General features: G+C 54.8%; 1 protein-coding gene across 4 annotated transcripts in view; it reads right to left on the bottom strand.

Moving 5' to 3' along the window:
- Nucleotides 1–17,068, bottom strand: part of PHF19 (PHD finger protein 19) — a 19,322-nt gene extending 2,254 nt beyond the window's left edge. The window contains exons 1-14 of one of the 4 annotated variants that reach the window (XM_045196999.3): nt 16,943–17,068; nt 12,344–12,544; nt 11,754–11,835; nt 9,663–9,758; nt 9,056–9,156; nt 8,453–8,601; nt 6,804–6,899; nt 6,064–6,132; nt 5,753–5,873; nt 4,250–4,317; nt 2,937–3,098; nt 2,238–2,325; nt 1,450–1,535; nt 416–511 (exon numbers count right to left, since the gene is read on the bottom strand). In XM_045196999.3, coding sequence (XP_045052934.1) covers nt 416–511; nt 1,450–1,535; nt 2,238–2,325; nt 2,937–3,098; nt 4,250–4,317; nt 5,753–5,873; nt 6,064–6,132; nt 6,804–6,899; nt 8,453–8,601; nt 9,056–9,156; nt 9,663–9,758; nt 11,754–11,835; nt 12,344–12,529 — 1,400 coding nt within the window. In that variant the 5' untranslated portion in view covers nt 12,530–12,544; nt 16,943–17,068. Of the gene's footprint in view, nt 1–415; nt 512–1,449; nt 1,536–2,237; nt 2,326–2,936; nt 3,099–4,249; nt 4,318–5,752; nt 5,874–6,063; nt 6,133–6,803; nt 6,900–8,452; nt 8,602–9,055; nt 9,157–9,662; nt 9,759–11,753; nt 11,836–12,343; nt 12,545–15,526; nt 15,964–16,006; nt 16,060–16,145; nt 16,164–16,942 lie in introns of those variants that run through there. The other 3 variants (XM_053921176.2, XM_045197000.3, XM_024562261.4) reach the window with 3 other exon arrangements.

The raw sequence follows: 17,068 nt of genomic DNA, 5'->3' as shown, positions 1-17,068 counted from the left end.
CCCTTTTCCAGACCCTACACCCTGCGGGATGCCACGTTCCTCTCCATCAGGCTTCCAAATCGATGGCTGTTTTCCTGAGCGACCTGGAAGACAGACCTCAGGGCAGGACCCTACAGACAGGCTACGTCATGGCATGCAGAGGCCGAGACCCCCGAAGTGAGAGAGCCTTCCGCCCAATGACCCCAGAGCTCGGAAGTGCCCAGGGAGAAATGTGACACACACACCCACAGCGGTCAAAAAGGAGCAAGCCGGACATCCAGACACAGACCAGAGTGCCGCGCCCCAGACCCACAGTGGCAGAAGGCCAGGGCCTCAGCCCGAGACACAGATGCACAGGAGCCTCACGTCGCAGAAGTGGGTGGTGGAGGGCTGGCGGTGGGGGGAGAACGGTAGTCCAGATGGCCAGGAAGCTTACCTGGAGTCATAGGACAGGCTGGTGGAGGCGGAGCCAGAGGTGCTGGCGGCGTCCGTGGAGTCCACGTCTGAGAAGAAAGTCTGGCCTGAGCTGGCACTGGGAGGGGGAGAGGGTGAGCCTGCTGTCAGCCCTCAGCACCCCTGGGCCCCTCTGACATGCATCCTCCATCCCAGTGGAGGCCCCTGTTCCCACTGCTGGGTGTCCTGCCACCACACCTGCAGTGGCTGCCTCCTCTCTGCCCGTCCCTTTCCCACCCTTCCAGACCCCAAAGGCCAAGGAGTCAAGAAAGCCTCCCCTGACTAATTAAAAGACGATAATGAGCATGATCCCCGACACTTGTGCAACGCTTTACAGGCCCAAGGTGCCTTCACTTTAGAAGCCACAGTATCTTGTTCCAATCTCACAGCCACGCCAAGCCAGGTGAGCAGGTTCACAGAGTTAGAGAATCATGCTCAAGTTACACAGCCAGTAACCGGTGGGTAGGGGCCTGAGCCCAGGCCTGTCTGACTGAAGAAGCCCTTGCCTCTTGCATGCCTGCAGGAAAGCACTGGATGACCTTAGCAATTTCAGAAATAAAACAATGGAATACCCAGCCCTCCCCTTGGGTGGCCCATGCCCTAGGTGCTGTGGGAAAACACAGGAAGTGTCCAAGACAGCCTGGGGAGGGCCAGTGACAGCTTCCTGGAGGAATGTGAGTGTGGGATACCCACAGCAATTCTGGTACAGTGCGTGGGGCTGGGAGAAGCAGGGGAGGGGTTGGAGAGGTCAGGAGGGCCCAGGCAAGGCTGGCCTTGTGTGCTGCTCTGAGGAGCTGCCCACGGGAGCCCTGGAGACCACAGTAGGGGCACGTGGGCTCCGATGTAGACCCTTCACACAGCCTTAGGCACGGTGCATCCTTTGAACGAGAGCTTCCACTCCCTCAAAAGGCTTTCTGCCTCGCATTTCCAGAGCCTGCCCGCACTGCAGCGGGGAGTGGAGGTGGGCTCCCATATAGTCTCCAGAGTGGACCTCTCTGCTGGGTCCTTCACTGTTACCTTTTTAAACTCTGAATTTCATCCAATGTGAAGTCAAATATGCTGGCCAGGTGGTGGTTGGTGCTCCAGGCCGAGGTAAAGTCACTCTGTGGACACAGAGGAGGGAACAGTGGGGTCAGTGAGCGTCCAATCTTCCCCCACAACCCTGGCTGGAGTCATACAGGCTGCCTGCTGGTGCAGCCGGGCTTCTGAGGGCTGGACCCTCCCAGGGGAAGACTCCTTGCTGGCTTGCTGTCATCCCCAGTCCTGACCAGAGAGCCACGTCACCCAGCTCTGGTCCTGGCTCTATCTCTAGCCGACTGACTGCATGATGCTCCCCTGTCTGGGTCTTAGCACCTCAGCTGCCAAAGCGGACAGTGGCCCCTGGCGTGCCTCACTCGGAGCGGTGTCAAGAAGTACAGGAGAGTGGAAAGTGCCTCTGTAAACTGTGAAGTGCCGGGAGGTGGGAGGCTCTGAAGGGGCAGAGCGAGCTCTGGATCCCCAGTGCAGGCTGGGCTCCACCACTGCCGGAGGTGTGACCTCAGAAAGGTCACAGCTCCTCCCTCGCCCTCAGTTTCCCCACCTGGACAGTGGGGACAAGGATACTGCCTACCCCTACCCCCCTTCACGTTCTAGGAAGAACTTGGGGAGCCTGGTTTTCTCTTGGTTAGTTGTAACAGGAGCTGGCTTCTCCTTTGTGAGACATGGGACAGTCCCCTGGGCCTAGGGGACTCACTTTCTGCACAGCACTCCCTGATATGTGCCAGCCCTGCGTGTGAATGTGGAGAGTAAGAAAACAAGAAACTAACACTGGGAATAGCATCTTCCAGCAAAAACTTTGATCTTTTTCTTCTATAAATTCGCCTTTTCTGCTGCTGGAATTCGTGAGGCAACAAACTGTGGAGACAGAAAAGGGAGAAGGTGGCCCAGTCAGAGCCTGAAGGCCCAGGAGGTGGCCCAGAGGGAGGGGTGGCAGGGGCAGCACTAGGGCCACAGCTGTGGGGGCAGAACAGGCTCTCCTTCATAAGGAGCCTGGGGAAGAAGAGGAGTCCTCTGGGGCAGCAGGTGTGGGAGGGGATGGAGGGTGCTATCACGGGCAGAAAAGAGAGAAGGTGCCTCTCCAAGCACAGCATCCGGATGCTCTGGCCCCCCACACCCAGGATGAGGGGCCTCAGCTCCACCAAAGAGCCACAGACTCCTTACATTCTCACTTCTCTGCCTAAGCCCTCAACCAGCAAGACTGGGTCCCAGCATCTGGCTTTTCCTCCAGGCAAGGCAATAGGGGCTATGGAAGGAGTCACGATGTGGGATCAGCCCTTGCTCAGCCAGCAACTGGCCTCTTGGGGAGCCTCCAGCGGGGGGCTGGCTGGATGTGCGTCCTCCCTGCCTGCCTGGACACTAGCAGACTGTCTCGGCCCATTGCATGGCCCATCAGCTTGGGCTGGGAGAGGGAAGCAGGGATCTAGGGTTCGGCTGCAGCCCTGGACCCTGGGTTCCTGGGCACTGACCCAGGCTTGCTCTTTCCTCTCTTACGCAGCTCAGAGGAGGTGCCACTCTCGGTGGGCACCACGCCCTTGTCAGGCAGCAGCTTCCCGGGTGGGTTGGGCGGGACGCGGATTCGAAGGCGAAAGATGCACTTCTTCTTCTTAATCTCTTTGCCACAGAGGAACCTGGGGGGTGGGCAGGGGAGGAGAAAGCTGTAGAGTCTGTTGGTTTATTCTCATGGGGAGGACTCAAGCATTGAACCTACTCTCTCTGCCTCCCTGGACCCAGAGCTAAAACCCAGAAGAGATGCCAACTCCTCAAACTCCCAGGCAGTGGCTGAGGATATGGCTGCTGATTCCTCCCTGTCCTTCCACTGCACATGTGTGGCTCTTGCTGCTCCTCTCTCTTTTCTTCTCTGCCTCAACCAGCTCCAAGGCCACCTCCCACAGGAAGGCCTCCTCCAGCTCCCAGTGGAGCACCATTCTGTTCTCTGTTCTCCCCAAGGAGACGGAAAGTACCTCCAGGCCCTGCCCTCATCCTTCCAACACCAGCTGGGCTGCCGTGAGGCTGCAGTGATGAGGCAGACACAGCCCGCCCCTCAGGAGGCTGTGCCCGCACCGACAGGAGCCTCGCTGACTCGAGAGCAGGGCTGTGTCTGGGCCCCAAACCATGAGAAGGTGGGAGAGAGTGGATGCGTCTGCCTAGCTGTGTGCTCACACCTACACAGGGCTGACACAGAACAGCAGTTCCATAGGTAGCTGTTGATGGCACAAATGCATGAAAGGGAAGAACATGAGCAAAAGCATGTGTGGGAAAGCAAAGCATTCAGAACGGCTGACATCCAGAATAAATAAGGCAAAAGGACAGTGGCAGAGGCGTGGCAGAGTCTCATAAGAGGCCATGAATGCTGGGCTAAGGAGCCTGGGCATTCCCTGGGGTGGGGGGATGAGGGACATGTTAGCAGTGTGTCTGAGAGGCACTCAGACAAGTCTGGATGGGAAGCCACGGGCCACGCGGCCCACCTGAGACATGGTGAATCAATCCCTCTGTGCCTGGCCCCAAGCTAGTGTGGATGGCCAGGGCAGCAGGGGCCCTCAGAGACCGGGGGTGCAGATGAGAGTGTGTCACATGCTGCTGGAAGGGTCGCGGAAGCATCGCAAAGGAGGAGGGGTGTTCCCTGGGTCTTGAAGGACAGGTAGGATTTACTCAGTCAAAGAGAAGGGGCAGGAGACCCAGGCAGGGAGCACACCTTGAGCAAAGATTATGAGGCAGGAGAACCTTTAGATTGAAGTCCCACCTGTAGGGGGCCCCACGGCACTCCCTTCCCTGCACGCACCGGCTTTTGTAACTGTTCAGCGCGTTGAGGAGATGCGGTCCTCGGTCGGTCACAGGGGTGCTGGTGAGCTAAGGGGGAGCAGGCCAGCAGGAGAGTCAGACTCTGGCATATGGCGTCTGAGGAGGCCTCCACCACACACCTCCCTCCCCCCAGTTTCCTGAGTCCTCCAGGTGAGAACCACTGACTTAGCCATAACCGCAGACGAGTCTTTCACCTGTGCTCAGCTCCCATCTGTAACTGGGGGGAGGCACTCCTGTCCCAAATGTATCAAGAGCTTTAAAGGTGACCGTGCCCTTGACCCAGTGGTACTACTCCATGGACTCTATCGAAAGGACAGAACATGAAATGCAGACAAAGGTCTATTACAAAAATGTTGCAGCCCTGTTCTCAGTGCTGGCCGACGGGACACATGGGGGAGAAACTGAATGTCCAACAGGAAGGACACAAGTAAACTGGTAGAAACCCACGCAGCCTTTAAAATGTGTATGAACACTCCTCCACGATAGGAAAAATTACTTGTAATGGAAACTGAAGATTATTTAAAATACTGTATAATCTAAACCACGTAAAAGGAAAAACACGGAGAAGAGAGGATGGGAGGAAAGGCACCTGTGCATTAACAGCAGCTGTTTCTAGGTCGTGTGGGGTATGGACGGGTTTTTTAACACGCACTTCCTTATGCTTTTTGGTACTTTAAAACTGTTCTACCAGGAATATGTAAAATTATTTTATAAATCAGAAAAAAAATGTACCAGCTCTGCCTATCCTCCAGGGCTTTATAATATGTATGTCTTTTATACATTATCAAACACTGTAAGTGACGATATTATATGAAACACTTTTGCAAAGCATAAGATTATCTTTTTTAAAAAAAAATCCCTGTCTTATCAAAGAAGGATTTGGGTCAGAGAGAAGACACCTCACTCTAGATGTAGTAGGGAGGATTCTAAAGGTGTCAAGAGGAAAAGGGGACATGGCCCCACCATGGAAGTGGTTGGAGAGGCCCCAGCTCAGCTCCAAATGTCCTGGGCAAGTCACTCTCCACCTCTGACATCCTGCAAGTCCAGTTTGTTACTTCAGTCCATGGGGATCCTGGTGCCCACTTCTGCTATTCAAAGTAAGACCAGCAGGGGGCAGGCCCACCTCACTTTTCTTCTTAGCCAGGTAAACTGGACTAGGTCAGCTGTCTCTGCGGAGAGCCCTTCTTCAGCCAGACTTGATCTTTAGTTCAACTAGTACAGCTGAGTCTGTGAGGTCCTAACCAGCCCACTGTCAAAACCTGGGTCAGGAAGCCCCTTGCAAGGCACAAGCTCGGAGGTGTGGATTCAGGGATAGGGCAGCTCAAAGGCTCTGGGGCTTTATCCCAGCCAGCAGCTTAAAGTTAGGGCTCAGAGTCCTGGATCCTAGCCCGTGCTCTGTGACCCTGGGAACACCTCTCTGCACCGTGGGACCCCCACTGTGGCTCGGGCTCCTGCTGTTCCAACGTCCCATGGTCCCGCATACCTTGCCGAGCTGCAGGAGCTCCCAGTGGTGGTTGACAAAGGCCAGGATCTCCTCAAAGTCAAAGTACTTCTTCTTGCTCTGTACCCCCAGGTTGTAGAGGGCCAGGTGAACCACATCCACCCTGGGCGAGGGGGCAATGAAGTGGGGCGAAGGTGAGGCAGCAGCCAGGGCCAGAGCCTCCTGGGTCAGGACTGCAGGGCAGGGGCGAGGCTGTGACCTGGTAGTTGGAACTGGAATTGTTCCTGGAGGGACAGGGGAGGAGAGGAGCTGGGAGGGGTCGGGGATGCCTGGGCCAAGCCCCATCCTCTCACCATCGCAGGGGTAGCCTCTCGATGTATTCTGGGCCCTGGTTACACACGGAGCAGAAGAACAGGTAGAACCTGTGGGTGGGTGCAGAGGGAGCCTGTGGTGGGAGGGGCTCTGACACCCCACCCTAATGCAGCCCCCTCACCTCACTCCTGCCTTCCCATAGGCGGCTTGTTCTCATTCCTAGGGCTTGTGGCTTGGGGGTAGGGGTAAGGGCAGGGCAGGACAGAGACCAGGAAATACTATCCTGCCCCTTCAAACCCCTACCTCAACCCCTGTCCCCAGTCTCACTGTCCTGGAGTGTGGCTGCATTCAGAGGGTGAGTTGAGCTAGGGCAGGCGGCAGTGGTCACACTCTTCCCCTCTGAGACACACGCACACAATCACCAACACACACATACGCTTCCCATTAGCTTAGCCCCATTGGTTAGAAGCTGGATCAAGTCATCCATTCACCCGGTGGCTCCTACAACAACCATGGGCAGGGGTGGGCAAGGCCTGTGTCACTCCCCCCTTCCTCAGCCACTTAAAGAGACTGGGGCTTAGGGACAGTAGGGCTGTGTCTAAGATCCCCCACAAGTCAATGGCAGTTGGGGATGTGGTCCAGAATGTTCCTCCACAGGAAGTCTTCCCCTACAGATCCCCACTTCACTAGAGCCTGGCAGGCAGTCTGAAGGAGTTGCTACTCCCGCCCCCTGCCCCCCAACCTCACACCCAAGGCTGAGGCAGAGCGGATCAGCACCTACCGGTCACCAAACATCATGGGCTCATTGAGGCACTGGGTGCAGGCTTCGTGGAACCACTGCCTGCACCGGAAACACTGCAGCATCCGCAGATACCACCTGCAGACAAAGAGGAGCCGGGGTCACCTGTGCCCATGCTCCCAGCCAGACACGAGCCTCAGCAACCTTTCCCGACATAAACGCACCCTCCCCTGGGGCCAGGGAAGAGAACCCAGTGACTTGGGCACCTAGGCTGTGCTGGGAGAGGTCCTGGAAGCAGGGCACATGCAATCTCCTTTGATCTCAGGATGCGATACTATGCCCAGTTTATAGGTGAGCTCAGGGTAGCTCAGGAAGCAAGTGGTGGATGATGATTTAAATCCTGGCCTCTCTGATTTCAAAGAGCTCTTCCACCATGCCAGACTAGAGTTCCCATCTCTGAGCTGCACCCCACGTGCTTCTTCCCAAATACCACTGATGGGGAAGAGTTTGCCCAGGAGACTTCGTGGAAGAATAAAGGCTCCTGTACCCGACAGGGCAGCATTATATCTGGTTTTTCTCGCCTCGTGCTGTAGCTACACTATCATGGCCATTCCACAACTACTCAGTGAATATAAGTTAAGAGCAAAATGGTATTTCCTCAACAAGAGTCAATGCTTTGCTCACAGCTTGTCAGGTGTGGCCCGTGGACCGACCACTGGCATCAGAATCACCTGGGGTCTAGGTTAATCTGCAGATTGCTCAGCCTGCTCCAGACCCGCTCAACCCTTGGGGAAGCCCCAGGGAAATGCATTTTAAACAATCACCCTGGGTAACTCTGCTCAGAAGCATGGAAAACCACTGCCTTGATGCTGTAAAGGTGTCTTTGAGAATGGCATTTTCCCACAGCCTCCAGACCCCTACTTCTTGTCAATACAGCCTGGGACTAAGAGAGGGACTTCAAGGTGTCCTGGAGGCTGCCTTTCCTGAGGGCAGAGATCCCATCTCTTCTGCTGGCATCTGCAGTCCCGTGGCTACTTGGAGAATCGTGCAAAGACCCTCGCCCTATAGCCAGAACAAGGACCCCTTCCACAGTATTCCCAACATATGACACTCCACCCCCTCCTTGCACCCACCCCCCAAAAAAGGGTCTTAATATCTCACCAGCAGCCTGTTTCATTGGCTCTGGCAATGGAAAGGTTTGTCTTAACTTCCGTTCACCCCCAGTAACAGCTCACATGTAAGTGCCCAACAAGTGCCAGGCCCTGCGAGAGCCTTTAGGTGAATCATCGGACTCAGGCGCTGCTCACGGCCACCATAGAGCGGGAAACTACTATGAGAACTGAGGCTCAGCGCCTGCACGTCTATCACGGGGTTTAGACCCTGGTGTCCAGGCTCTTAATCATTGTGTAATACTTCCTTCTTCTCCGCGGTGCCCCAGGAAACCACCTCCACCGAGTTTCGCTCATCTTTAATGTTAGGGCCCTTCCCGGGAGGTCCCGCTTGCTCTGCCCTGCCCCTTGACCCAGTTCCCCTGGCCTGACCCCCCTGGACTGCCCCAGTGGGGCCCGCCCCTGCCCCTGAGGCCCCGCCCCTCGAGCCTGGTTTCCCCTGGCCTGACGCTCTGGCCCGCCCCCGCCCCTGGGAGGCCCCGCCCCGCCCCGCCCCGCCCCGCCCCGCCCCGGCGGCCTTACTCTCCCGGCCCGCCGCAGTAGCAGTAGCACTGCTGCTGGTTGGTGCGGTGGGGCGAGTCCCACTCGAGTTCCTCAGGCTGGTAGGATAGCACCATCTTCACCGCCTGCAGCGTCCTGGCGATGGCGCCCTTCTTCACCGCGCCGCCTTTCTGCAGGAGACGAGGGGGCCCGGTTGGGCCAGAAGGGAAATGCCCACTAGGGGGACCCGCAGATATTCCAATAAAGTCAGAAGCAAGGAGCTTTTTCTTAGCAATCCCAAATCCATTCTCTCCCTTTCCCAGAAGGATCTCCATTAATAGTAACAAGCACAATAAAGGTAGTAATAACTAATGACTGTGGGCATATACATGGTTTTCTTTTAGTAGTAAGTTTCCATTTATTGGGGCCTCCTAGTCCTGACACCGAACGCGTAACAATTTTACTGTTGAAGGGAACTGAAGCTCCGGAAGGCTAAGGAACCTGGCCAAGGACATACGGCTGGTAAGTGGCAGAGGCGCTGTCTGCCTCCAAAACCTTGGCTCCGTGACCCGGAGGCCGGCCTGAGCCCAGAGAGTCGCTGGGCTTCCAGAGGGGAGAGGCAGGGACTGAAGGATGGGGGCTCACCCGCACAGCCAGCGCGAAGATGCAACGTCGGCAGAACCAAGGTGTGAGCAGAGTCTGGTCAGCACTGCCTGCTATGGGGATGTGGCACTGCTGGTGGTAACCTAGGCAGAGGAGGGGTGGTGGGTGACCACAAGGAAGCCGTGGCCCAAGGCCAGTCAACCCAAAGGCGGCAGAGCTGGGAAGGGCTGCAGCAGGTCCTAGGAGCTGTGTGCCTGCCAGCTGCCAGGGGACTGGCTGGCCACGCTCTCACCAAGGCAAGCCAAGTTGATGTCCAAGCAGGCGACTGAAAGACAGCCTGGGCCCCAGAGGGGGAGGGCACTGAGGTCTGACTTCAGCCTGTGTGCCCCATCTCTCCTATTTATGCTCTCCATCCAGGGAGGCTCCAAACGGTATAACTGGTCTCACTTTCCAGAAGCCCCAGCTCCCTCCAAGGGTCCCCTTCCTGGGCCCTCACTCCCAGAAACTGGCCCCTGTCACTGTGGAGCTCCAAGAGAAACAGGAAGTCAGCTGAGGCCCCAACAGTATGAGGCACTGCCTGTCAGGGTCCAGTGGGGGGTTGGGGGGGCCACAGGTCAGGGTCTTCTCAGGCCTGGCTCATCGCACTCACCCAGGCCACACTTGCCGCAGATGAGGATCTCATTCAGTGGCCCTGATGTCTTCCCCAGGCAGATGTTACACTTGGGCTCCTCCCCTGGAACTCCAGCTGAAAGAAAGAGGCCCTCTGGGGTCTAGCTGGCTGGAACTAGAAGTTTTAAAATCACATTCCAGGTGCTGAGCCTCTGCATACTGGGCCTAGCCCTGGGCCCCACAGGCCAACTCACCGAATCTCCCCAACCTCTCTAAGTTGCCTATTGTCATTACCCCATGCTAAAGATGGGGAAATTGAGGCTTAGAGAAGTGAAGTCCCTTGCTCAGCTAGTAAACAGGAGAGGTCAGATTCAAACCTGTGGCTGACATGGTTCCTCTAACAATCCTCTGTTCTTTTGATCATGCTCCATCTCCTGCCTTATTTAACTTGATTTATTATACAGTTTTTAAATGTTAGATAATGTTTTAAATTTTCATTGTGGAAACATAATAGACAGAAGGGTATAACTTAACTCTATTCTCATTAACAATTATGAACTCATGGCCAATCTTGTTTTGACAATATTTCCTCCCACTTCCCACCGTTATTTTGCATTAAGTCCCAGATACCCAATCATTTCCATAAATATTTCAGTATGTATCTCTGAAAGATTAGAATGGTCTTGTAAAAAAAATCCATAACTACAACATCTTCATTGCACCTGAAAATTAAAAACGATTTCTTTATATCCAAACTTCAGTTAGTATTCACATTTCCAGTTGTCTCAAGAAAATGTCGTAACAATTTTAAGTTTGTTCAGTTGCTTTTAAACTATAAGTTCCCTCTCCATCTTTTTTTTCTTCACATTCTGTTTGTTTTTGTTGAAAAAGAAATATGTGTTTATGTGTGGGAGGTTTGAGTGAATACGTTAAACACAGTTGACATGCATTCCTGTCTTGGCACCACCGCCCGCCGCAGTCCCTGGCACACAGTGGGCCTCCTCCTCAAGGTCTGCTAAAGGGAGCCCTTTCCTCCCCAGGTGGCTCCCTGTGCTTTCACTGAGAGGGGAGCCCAGAAGAACAGGTCCTTATTGCTTTGGATCTTTAGATAATAAATTGAGAGGAGAGGGGCTTGGAAAAGAATCAGTCTGCCATTAGCCACAACACCCTGGAGAAAAAGTCAGTTTGGAGGCTCTATTGACTGCCTGGGTTCTGTGTCCCCTACTTGATAGGTTCCCTGAAATCATCTCTTACAGTAACAAATTATTTAGAAGCGGCCCCCTATAGCCCTGGACTAACCATTTTCCATGGATTATTTCACCTAACCACTCTGCGAGGCCAGGACTTTCATCATCTGTTTGTTTTAGATGAAGAGACTGAGGGTCAGAGAGGTTATGTCCCTTGCTCAAGGATATGCAACTAGTACATGGCAGAGCTAGACCTTTGTCCAAGGAATATCTGACCCTAAGACCTGACCATACTGCCACATTTATTCTTTTGTTAGAGCATAACTGGCGAATAGCCTGCTAGGAGCTCCCGAATGCCACTGATTTGCCCTCTGTAAGACAGTGTCAACTCTCTGAGGGCAGGGGTGGTACCCAACCCAGCTCCCTTTCAACACTGAAAGCTGGTCCAGCTCCACGGGGCATGTCCATCTTCACCCTGACTGGTCCATCTCTGCTTTCTTGGTCTTTCCCCCATGGCTAGAGCTGCCTCCACTAGTTTTCTTCACATGTTGATAGGGGACACTGTGCTCATCTAGAGGTGACAATTCTGATTGCCTGGGGCCCTCCCTGTTCCTAGCTCCAAGTGGCTCGGAGCTTCGTGCAGCAGGAGATGAAGCACAGCAAGGAGGCAACACACCCTGCCCCCATCACCTCTTAGGTCACTTTCTCCATCTGCTGGCCTCCCTCATGAGGTATGGGTACCCAAGGGGATGACAAATGTCATAGGGCCGTTCCATGCAAACACACAACTGATACCCTGATCAGCATATCAGGTGGGCTTGGGGTTTCATGGACAAGGTCTGATGGCAGGGATAAGAGACAGAGGAGATAAGGGGAAATGGAGGTGGAGGAAGAGAAAGGACACGGGGCGGGGCAGGGGTGTCCGAAATCTCAGGAATACTCACCATGCTGTATGTCCTTCCACAGGACCCAGTACTTGGAATTATCTTCAAAAGTCACAAGGCAGCTTTGCTTTGAACTGCTGACCTGGGGCACAGAGAGGGAGGAGCAGTGTGAGAAAGTGGCTGGGGAGAAGCCCTGCAGCAAGGTCTTCTGCAGGGGCCTAGGGATTGAGGCACCCCCTCCCTGTGTTCCAGAGAGTAGAGGTGGCCCAGAGGGGAGGGCAGGTGGCAGCTCCTGGGGGGAGTGTATGCCCAGTCCCTGGAGTTGTACAGTCAGGGATGGAGGGACAACTTGGTGGGAAAGCTGAGGACAGAACAAGCCACATGTTTGTCTGTGATCATCGCCAACCTGAGTCCACGTTGTTTTGTAGGCTCGCAGAGCACTTTTCTAAAGAACTGGTTGGGTGATGTTAGCTCTAAGGATGGCACCTGCAAAAGCTCCTTCCATGTTCAGCCTTTGAGTATGAGGGACGAGAAGGGAATTTCCCAGCAATCCCCCATCCTCCATCACCGATCTGAGGCCTAGGCCATAGGATGAGCAGAGAGATGCTGAAAACCTGGGAACAGGGACCAGGGAGAAAAGGTTTATTTACCCTCTTGATCTTCCCGAGGTAATACAGTCCATCTGTCCACCGGCACAGCACATACTGGCCCTCTGTCAGCTTGGACATCAGGTCTTTGAAGTTGTTCTTGGCTTTTGCCAGGGCCCCCTTGTTGGGGAGGTGGCTGGTGGCACCATAGGAGTCCCGAGTCCCTGGGTCCAGAGCTCGATTCTCCATTGGTGTCCACTCTTACTGGAAGAGAAAGAGAACAGGCTTTTTACCCCTTGCTTCAGAGATAGGGGAGGGAACTGCCATTTATGTAATCTGTGGTATGTGCCAGATGCTTTTATTATCTCAGGAGATCCTCATGACAACCCTGCGAGGGGTGCATTATTATTCCCATTTTACAGGCAGGGGAACTGAGGTTTGGCAAGGGGAAGTGGCCATTTATGGTTCAAGACAGGCCACTCACACCTGACAACTACTGTCCTGTTGGCTGTTGTCATTTTTTAATTTGACAATCTAAGGGAAAAGATGTCAGTGCCCCTGACTAAATAGTCAGGTATTGCATGTTTTAAAAATTCTTGTGGCACAAGGGTTGAAAATCGCTGACTTAAGCAAACATAGAGCTGTGGCTCACAATCAGGTGGGCTGAACCTAAGTTCTGCTCTCTTTTCCATCCATAACACGCTGCCTTCTGCTGAGAAGAATCTCTCAGCTGACCACAGAGCAGTCTTCCAGACCGGGGACCTGCACCACACACACTCTCTGGCTTAGGTACCAGAGGCTTTATCCCTTAAATCCTTTTCATCTCATTGCACACATAGCCAAACTAATTACTAAAATTCTGCAGCGCACCAAATATATATATTTTTTGCTGATCTGATCCAAAAATAGGTATAATTTTGGTTGATTTACAAACAAATGAAAATAGTAATTACCTACCCTTTTGCTCCAAAGTGACTTTTTAAACAATACTTGTATAGTTTTGTTTATGCTTGTATATAAGAATATCTGGTGCCACGAATTAACCAATCAGATGCAACCTTATTATGCACCGTGACCAATAAGATGCAACTCTATTATATGACCTAACATTTATGGTTCAAGACAGGCCACTCACACCTGACAACTACTGTCCTGTTGGCTGTTGTCATTTTTTAATTTGACAATCTAAGGGAAAAGATGTCAGTGCCCCTGACTAAATAATCAGGTATTGCATGTTTTAAAAATTCTTGTGGCACACGGGTTGAAAATCGCTGACTTAAGCAAACATACTGGCATGCTCTCTGAGTGGAGGGCCTTCTCCAGGGGAGCAGTGGGAAGTCTTATACTCTTACTCCCACCCTGAGAGCTGGCCAAGAAGACTCACCCAGAAAGGAAAACGCCCGGGTGGCTTGTGAACTGGTATGGCCTTGGCCATCTGTGTGTGTCTTCTGTACTCTCCCTTTCTGTTCTCAATTACGGGATGATTTAATGGAAACCAATGCTGGGGCATTTAAACTCACTTGTGCTTTTTACTCAGATGCAAATTTGCTCTGAGTAGATGTCGCCCCCATGCCACCCTCTCCGTGATCGTCTCTCAGCAGCCTATAAAATGTTTTCACTTTTCCTGTGAATGGGTCCCCAGAACCCCCAAACACCTTAGACCTCTCCAACCAATGAGTTGCCACATCCACCAACTGTGGGTGCAGTGACTTATGGTATCCTGCTGTCTTTTCCATCCCTTTGTCCCCGTCTGACTTAGGGCCTCACCTTGCCTGAGCCATTGAGTCATTCAAAAACTATTTCCTGTGCCTTGGGCTCACCTATGCTGGTCCCGTAGGATGGGGAATAATCACCACTGGAGCCCAAGATTCCACAGTCCACTCCCTGCTTTCCTGCCTCCCCACCAGGCTCTTCCACTGGGCCACCAATTCCCATCTTACTTTCTTCTAGAAACCTTCTGTGGTTCCCCAATGCCTTTCTAAGCCCTCCCCAAGGCCTCCTCCTCCCCTCCCTGGGCTCACCTGGCTCCCTGCCCCTCCACACACTCTCCACTAAGCCAAACACTGCCTCCCTGTGTTCCCTGCACCGGCTCCTCTGGTCTCCTCTCTCTCTGCCATGGCGCTGGGCACCTGGTGTTCTGATTATCTGTACACAGGGACGTTTGAGTGTGTACTCCTGTGAGACTGTGTTGGATGTCTACAGCAACAAGTCGGTGAGCATATGAAGCTAAAGACATGTGTGTGCATGTCAGGCGCCCCAGAGCACGCAGGGCACTGCTGGGGTCTTGGCTCTCCAGAGGGCGGCGCGCCCACCCCTTGTCCCCATTCCTCTCTTTTCTTCAGGGCAGAGCAGAGTACACAGGCATCGAGCAGGGTATTCGGTCCGAATCCCTGCCTTCTCTGCCACCTGACTCCCTGGCTCTGCAAGATCCCCGCCCGAGGCTCTGCGAGGTCCTCTCTCCCGCCGGCTTGGGGCCCGGGGCCCTCCCTGGCAGGTTCACGAACTGACACTTCCTCCCCAGCCTTGTCGCTGGGAGCTGGCCGGATCGCCGCGCCCCCCGCCCTGGCTGGGCCAGGGTGGGGGGGTCACGGGTGGTGGCCCCCCACCCAGGTCTCCATCCCCCGGAGCGGGCCCCCGTGGGCTGTGATTGGCTGATTCAAACCCATCTGCAAAGAAATGCCTCTTTGCGGGTTCTCATCTGCGTCCAGTTCAAATCCGCGGCACCCGGAGCGCGGGGCCAGGCGGGGGCAGGAAGCGAGGATGATTCATGCGCCGGGGCCTCACCCAGGGCGGCCGTTGGCTTTTTAAAAACGGTATTAAGGAGGGGGGGAAAGCTTGCAGAAGAACCCCCTTCGGGTCAGTGCTACGCTCTCTCTTCAGTCACTACGACGCAGAGCCGCCCCCTTCCCCATTCTGCCGCAGCCTGACTTCGGACGTGAGCAAAATCCCAAACGCCCCCGTCGGTCTCCCCCACACACCACTCCTCCCCACGAGAAGAAAAAGTAAAGATTAGGGACAAGGGAATAGCGACCTGTCACCCACGGCCCCCAAAGTTTCGGGGACCCGGGCGGGGTTCCCGCCGCGGACACCGGTCAGAACCCTTCGGCCCCCAGGCGCGCGGCTCCCCAGGAGTCCAAACCCCCGCCCAGGGCGCTAGCCCAGCCAAAGTTCTGGGAGATTGCAAAAGAGAAGAGTGTGGCGCGGAGTCCCCCAGCCCCGGCCCGCCGCCTGCAGCGCTCAACTTACCGCGAGCCTGCGTGTCTGCCGGTCCCACCTGGAGTCTGGCCACCAGGAGCATCGGCGGCAGAGACCGATGCACTCGGCCCGCTACTGCCCGGCCGAGTGTCCGCTCGTGGGGCCGGGGTCGGGGTCTCGGCGGGGGCGGGGCGGGGCGGGGGCGCCGCAGGGAGGAGGGGGGAGGAGGAGAAGGGAGGGGCCGGGGCGCTCAGGAAGGGGCCCCCCGGGCGCGGGGCGCCATCTTTTTCGCGTTTTCCCGCGAATTATTGACGTCCCGCTTATGTAATTAACGGGGGCCGTGCCGGCCTTGCCATTGGAGCCCGCGGCCGCGGGGCCCCGCAGCGACCCGCCCGCCTGCGCGCCCGCCCCCAGGCCGCCCCCGCCGCCACCGCGCGCAGCGCGCAGACACGCGGCGCGAGTGCACGGACACAGAGGCAGTGCAGCCACACCGCCGCACCGCGGGGGTGCAGGCACAACGACCGCACTCACAGAAGCAGCACCCGGCGCGCGCGGCGCTCAGAGCAGGCACACACTTGTCAAGGAAACGCAGCTTTGCGCACAGGGCACAGACCTACAGCTGGCACAGACACACAGCTGGCACAGACACAGCAGGGAGGTGCAGACTCACAGCGCAGACAGGATCCAGGGCAACCCAAACCGGATTCACACAACATAAACGCACAACACCCTGCGCAGGCAGCGCAATCAGCAGAGACACAGCACAGATACAAGGTCACACCACATCATATACACGGCACGTACATACAATAAAGAGGCGATTACAGAGTGCAGACACAGACACAAACAAGGAGAGACACAGTGTACACAGCACAGACACCCAACAGAACTTACATATAAGGTGGACAAACAGGCACAGTAACAAAGTCCATCAACAAAGCGCACTCAGTGCGTGGAAACAACACAAATATAGGTTGCAAAAGCCTACCACATACGTAAACAACGTATTAAATGAATGGCACACAGTGAAAGACAACATACACAGCCCTAGGATTAGCAGACTGATGTTAAGGAACAGCAGATAATAGCAATGGTGTGACTCCTGCCATATCAGGCCCTTGCCCTGGGGAGAGAGGGCCAACGTGACCTCATCCGGACTCACTCTTGGGGGGGAGTGAGAACACTTGTCAACAATACCCCACTCTTTACCCCATTCCTTATCACTTAGCCCTCCTCTCACCTGCTACTGTCACCATCTGCAGACACCCCCCATGAGGCTGGGGAAGTGTGTGCATCATGGGAGTGGCCAGTGGCCATGGCTTCCCCACCCTACCCCAGCTTTCCCCAATCACTGTCAAGTTGCCCACCCTTGGCCTTCTGCCTCTGGCCCTTGCAGTGTGATAGCTCTAGCTGGCTGGGTCTGTCTTTAAGGTGTGCAGGGCAGAGATTACAGAAGGAAGTGCCTACCTCTTGTTCTCATAGGCCAGCTCCACTGATTACTGGCTGTGGAATCCGAGCAGGTCACTGCAACCCTTCAGCCTCAGTTTCCACATCTAAATAGAGTTGTTGGGAAGGTTAGAATTAATATACACA

Source organism: Desmodus rotundus, chromosome 1 (assembly GCF_022682495.2).
Source record: "Desmodus rotundus isolate HL8 chromosome 1, HLdesRot8A.1, whole genome shotgun sequence".
Lineage (NCBI taxonomy): Eukaryota > Metazoa > Chordata > Mammalia > Chiroptera > Phyllostomidae > Desmodus > Desmodus rotundus.
Note: the sequence above shows the minus strand (reverse complement) of the source record. Positions and strands in the feature narration are given on the sequence as shown.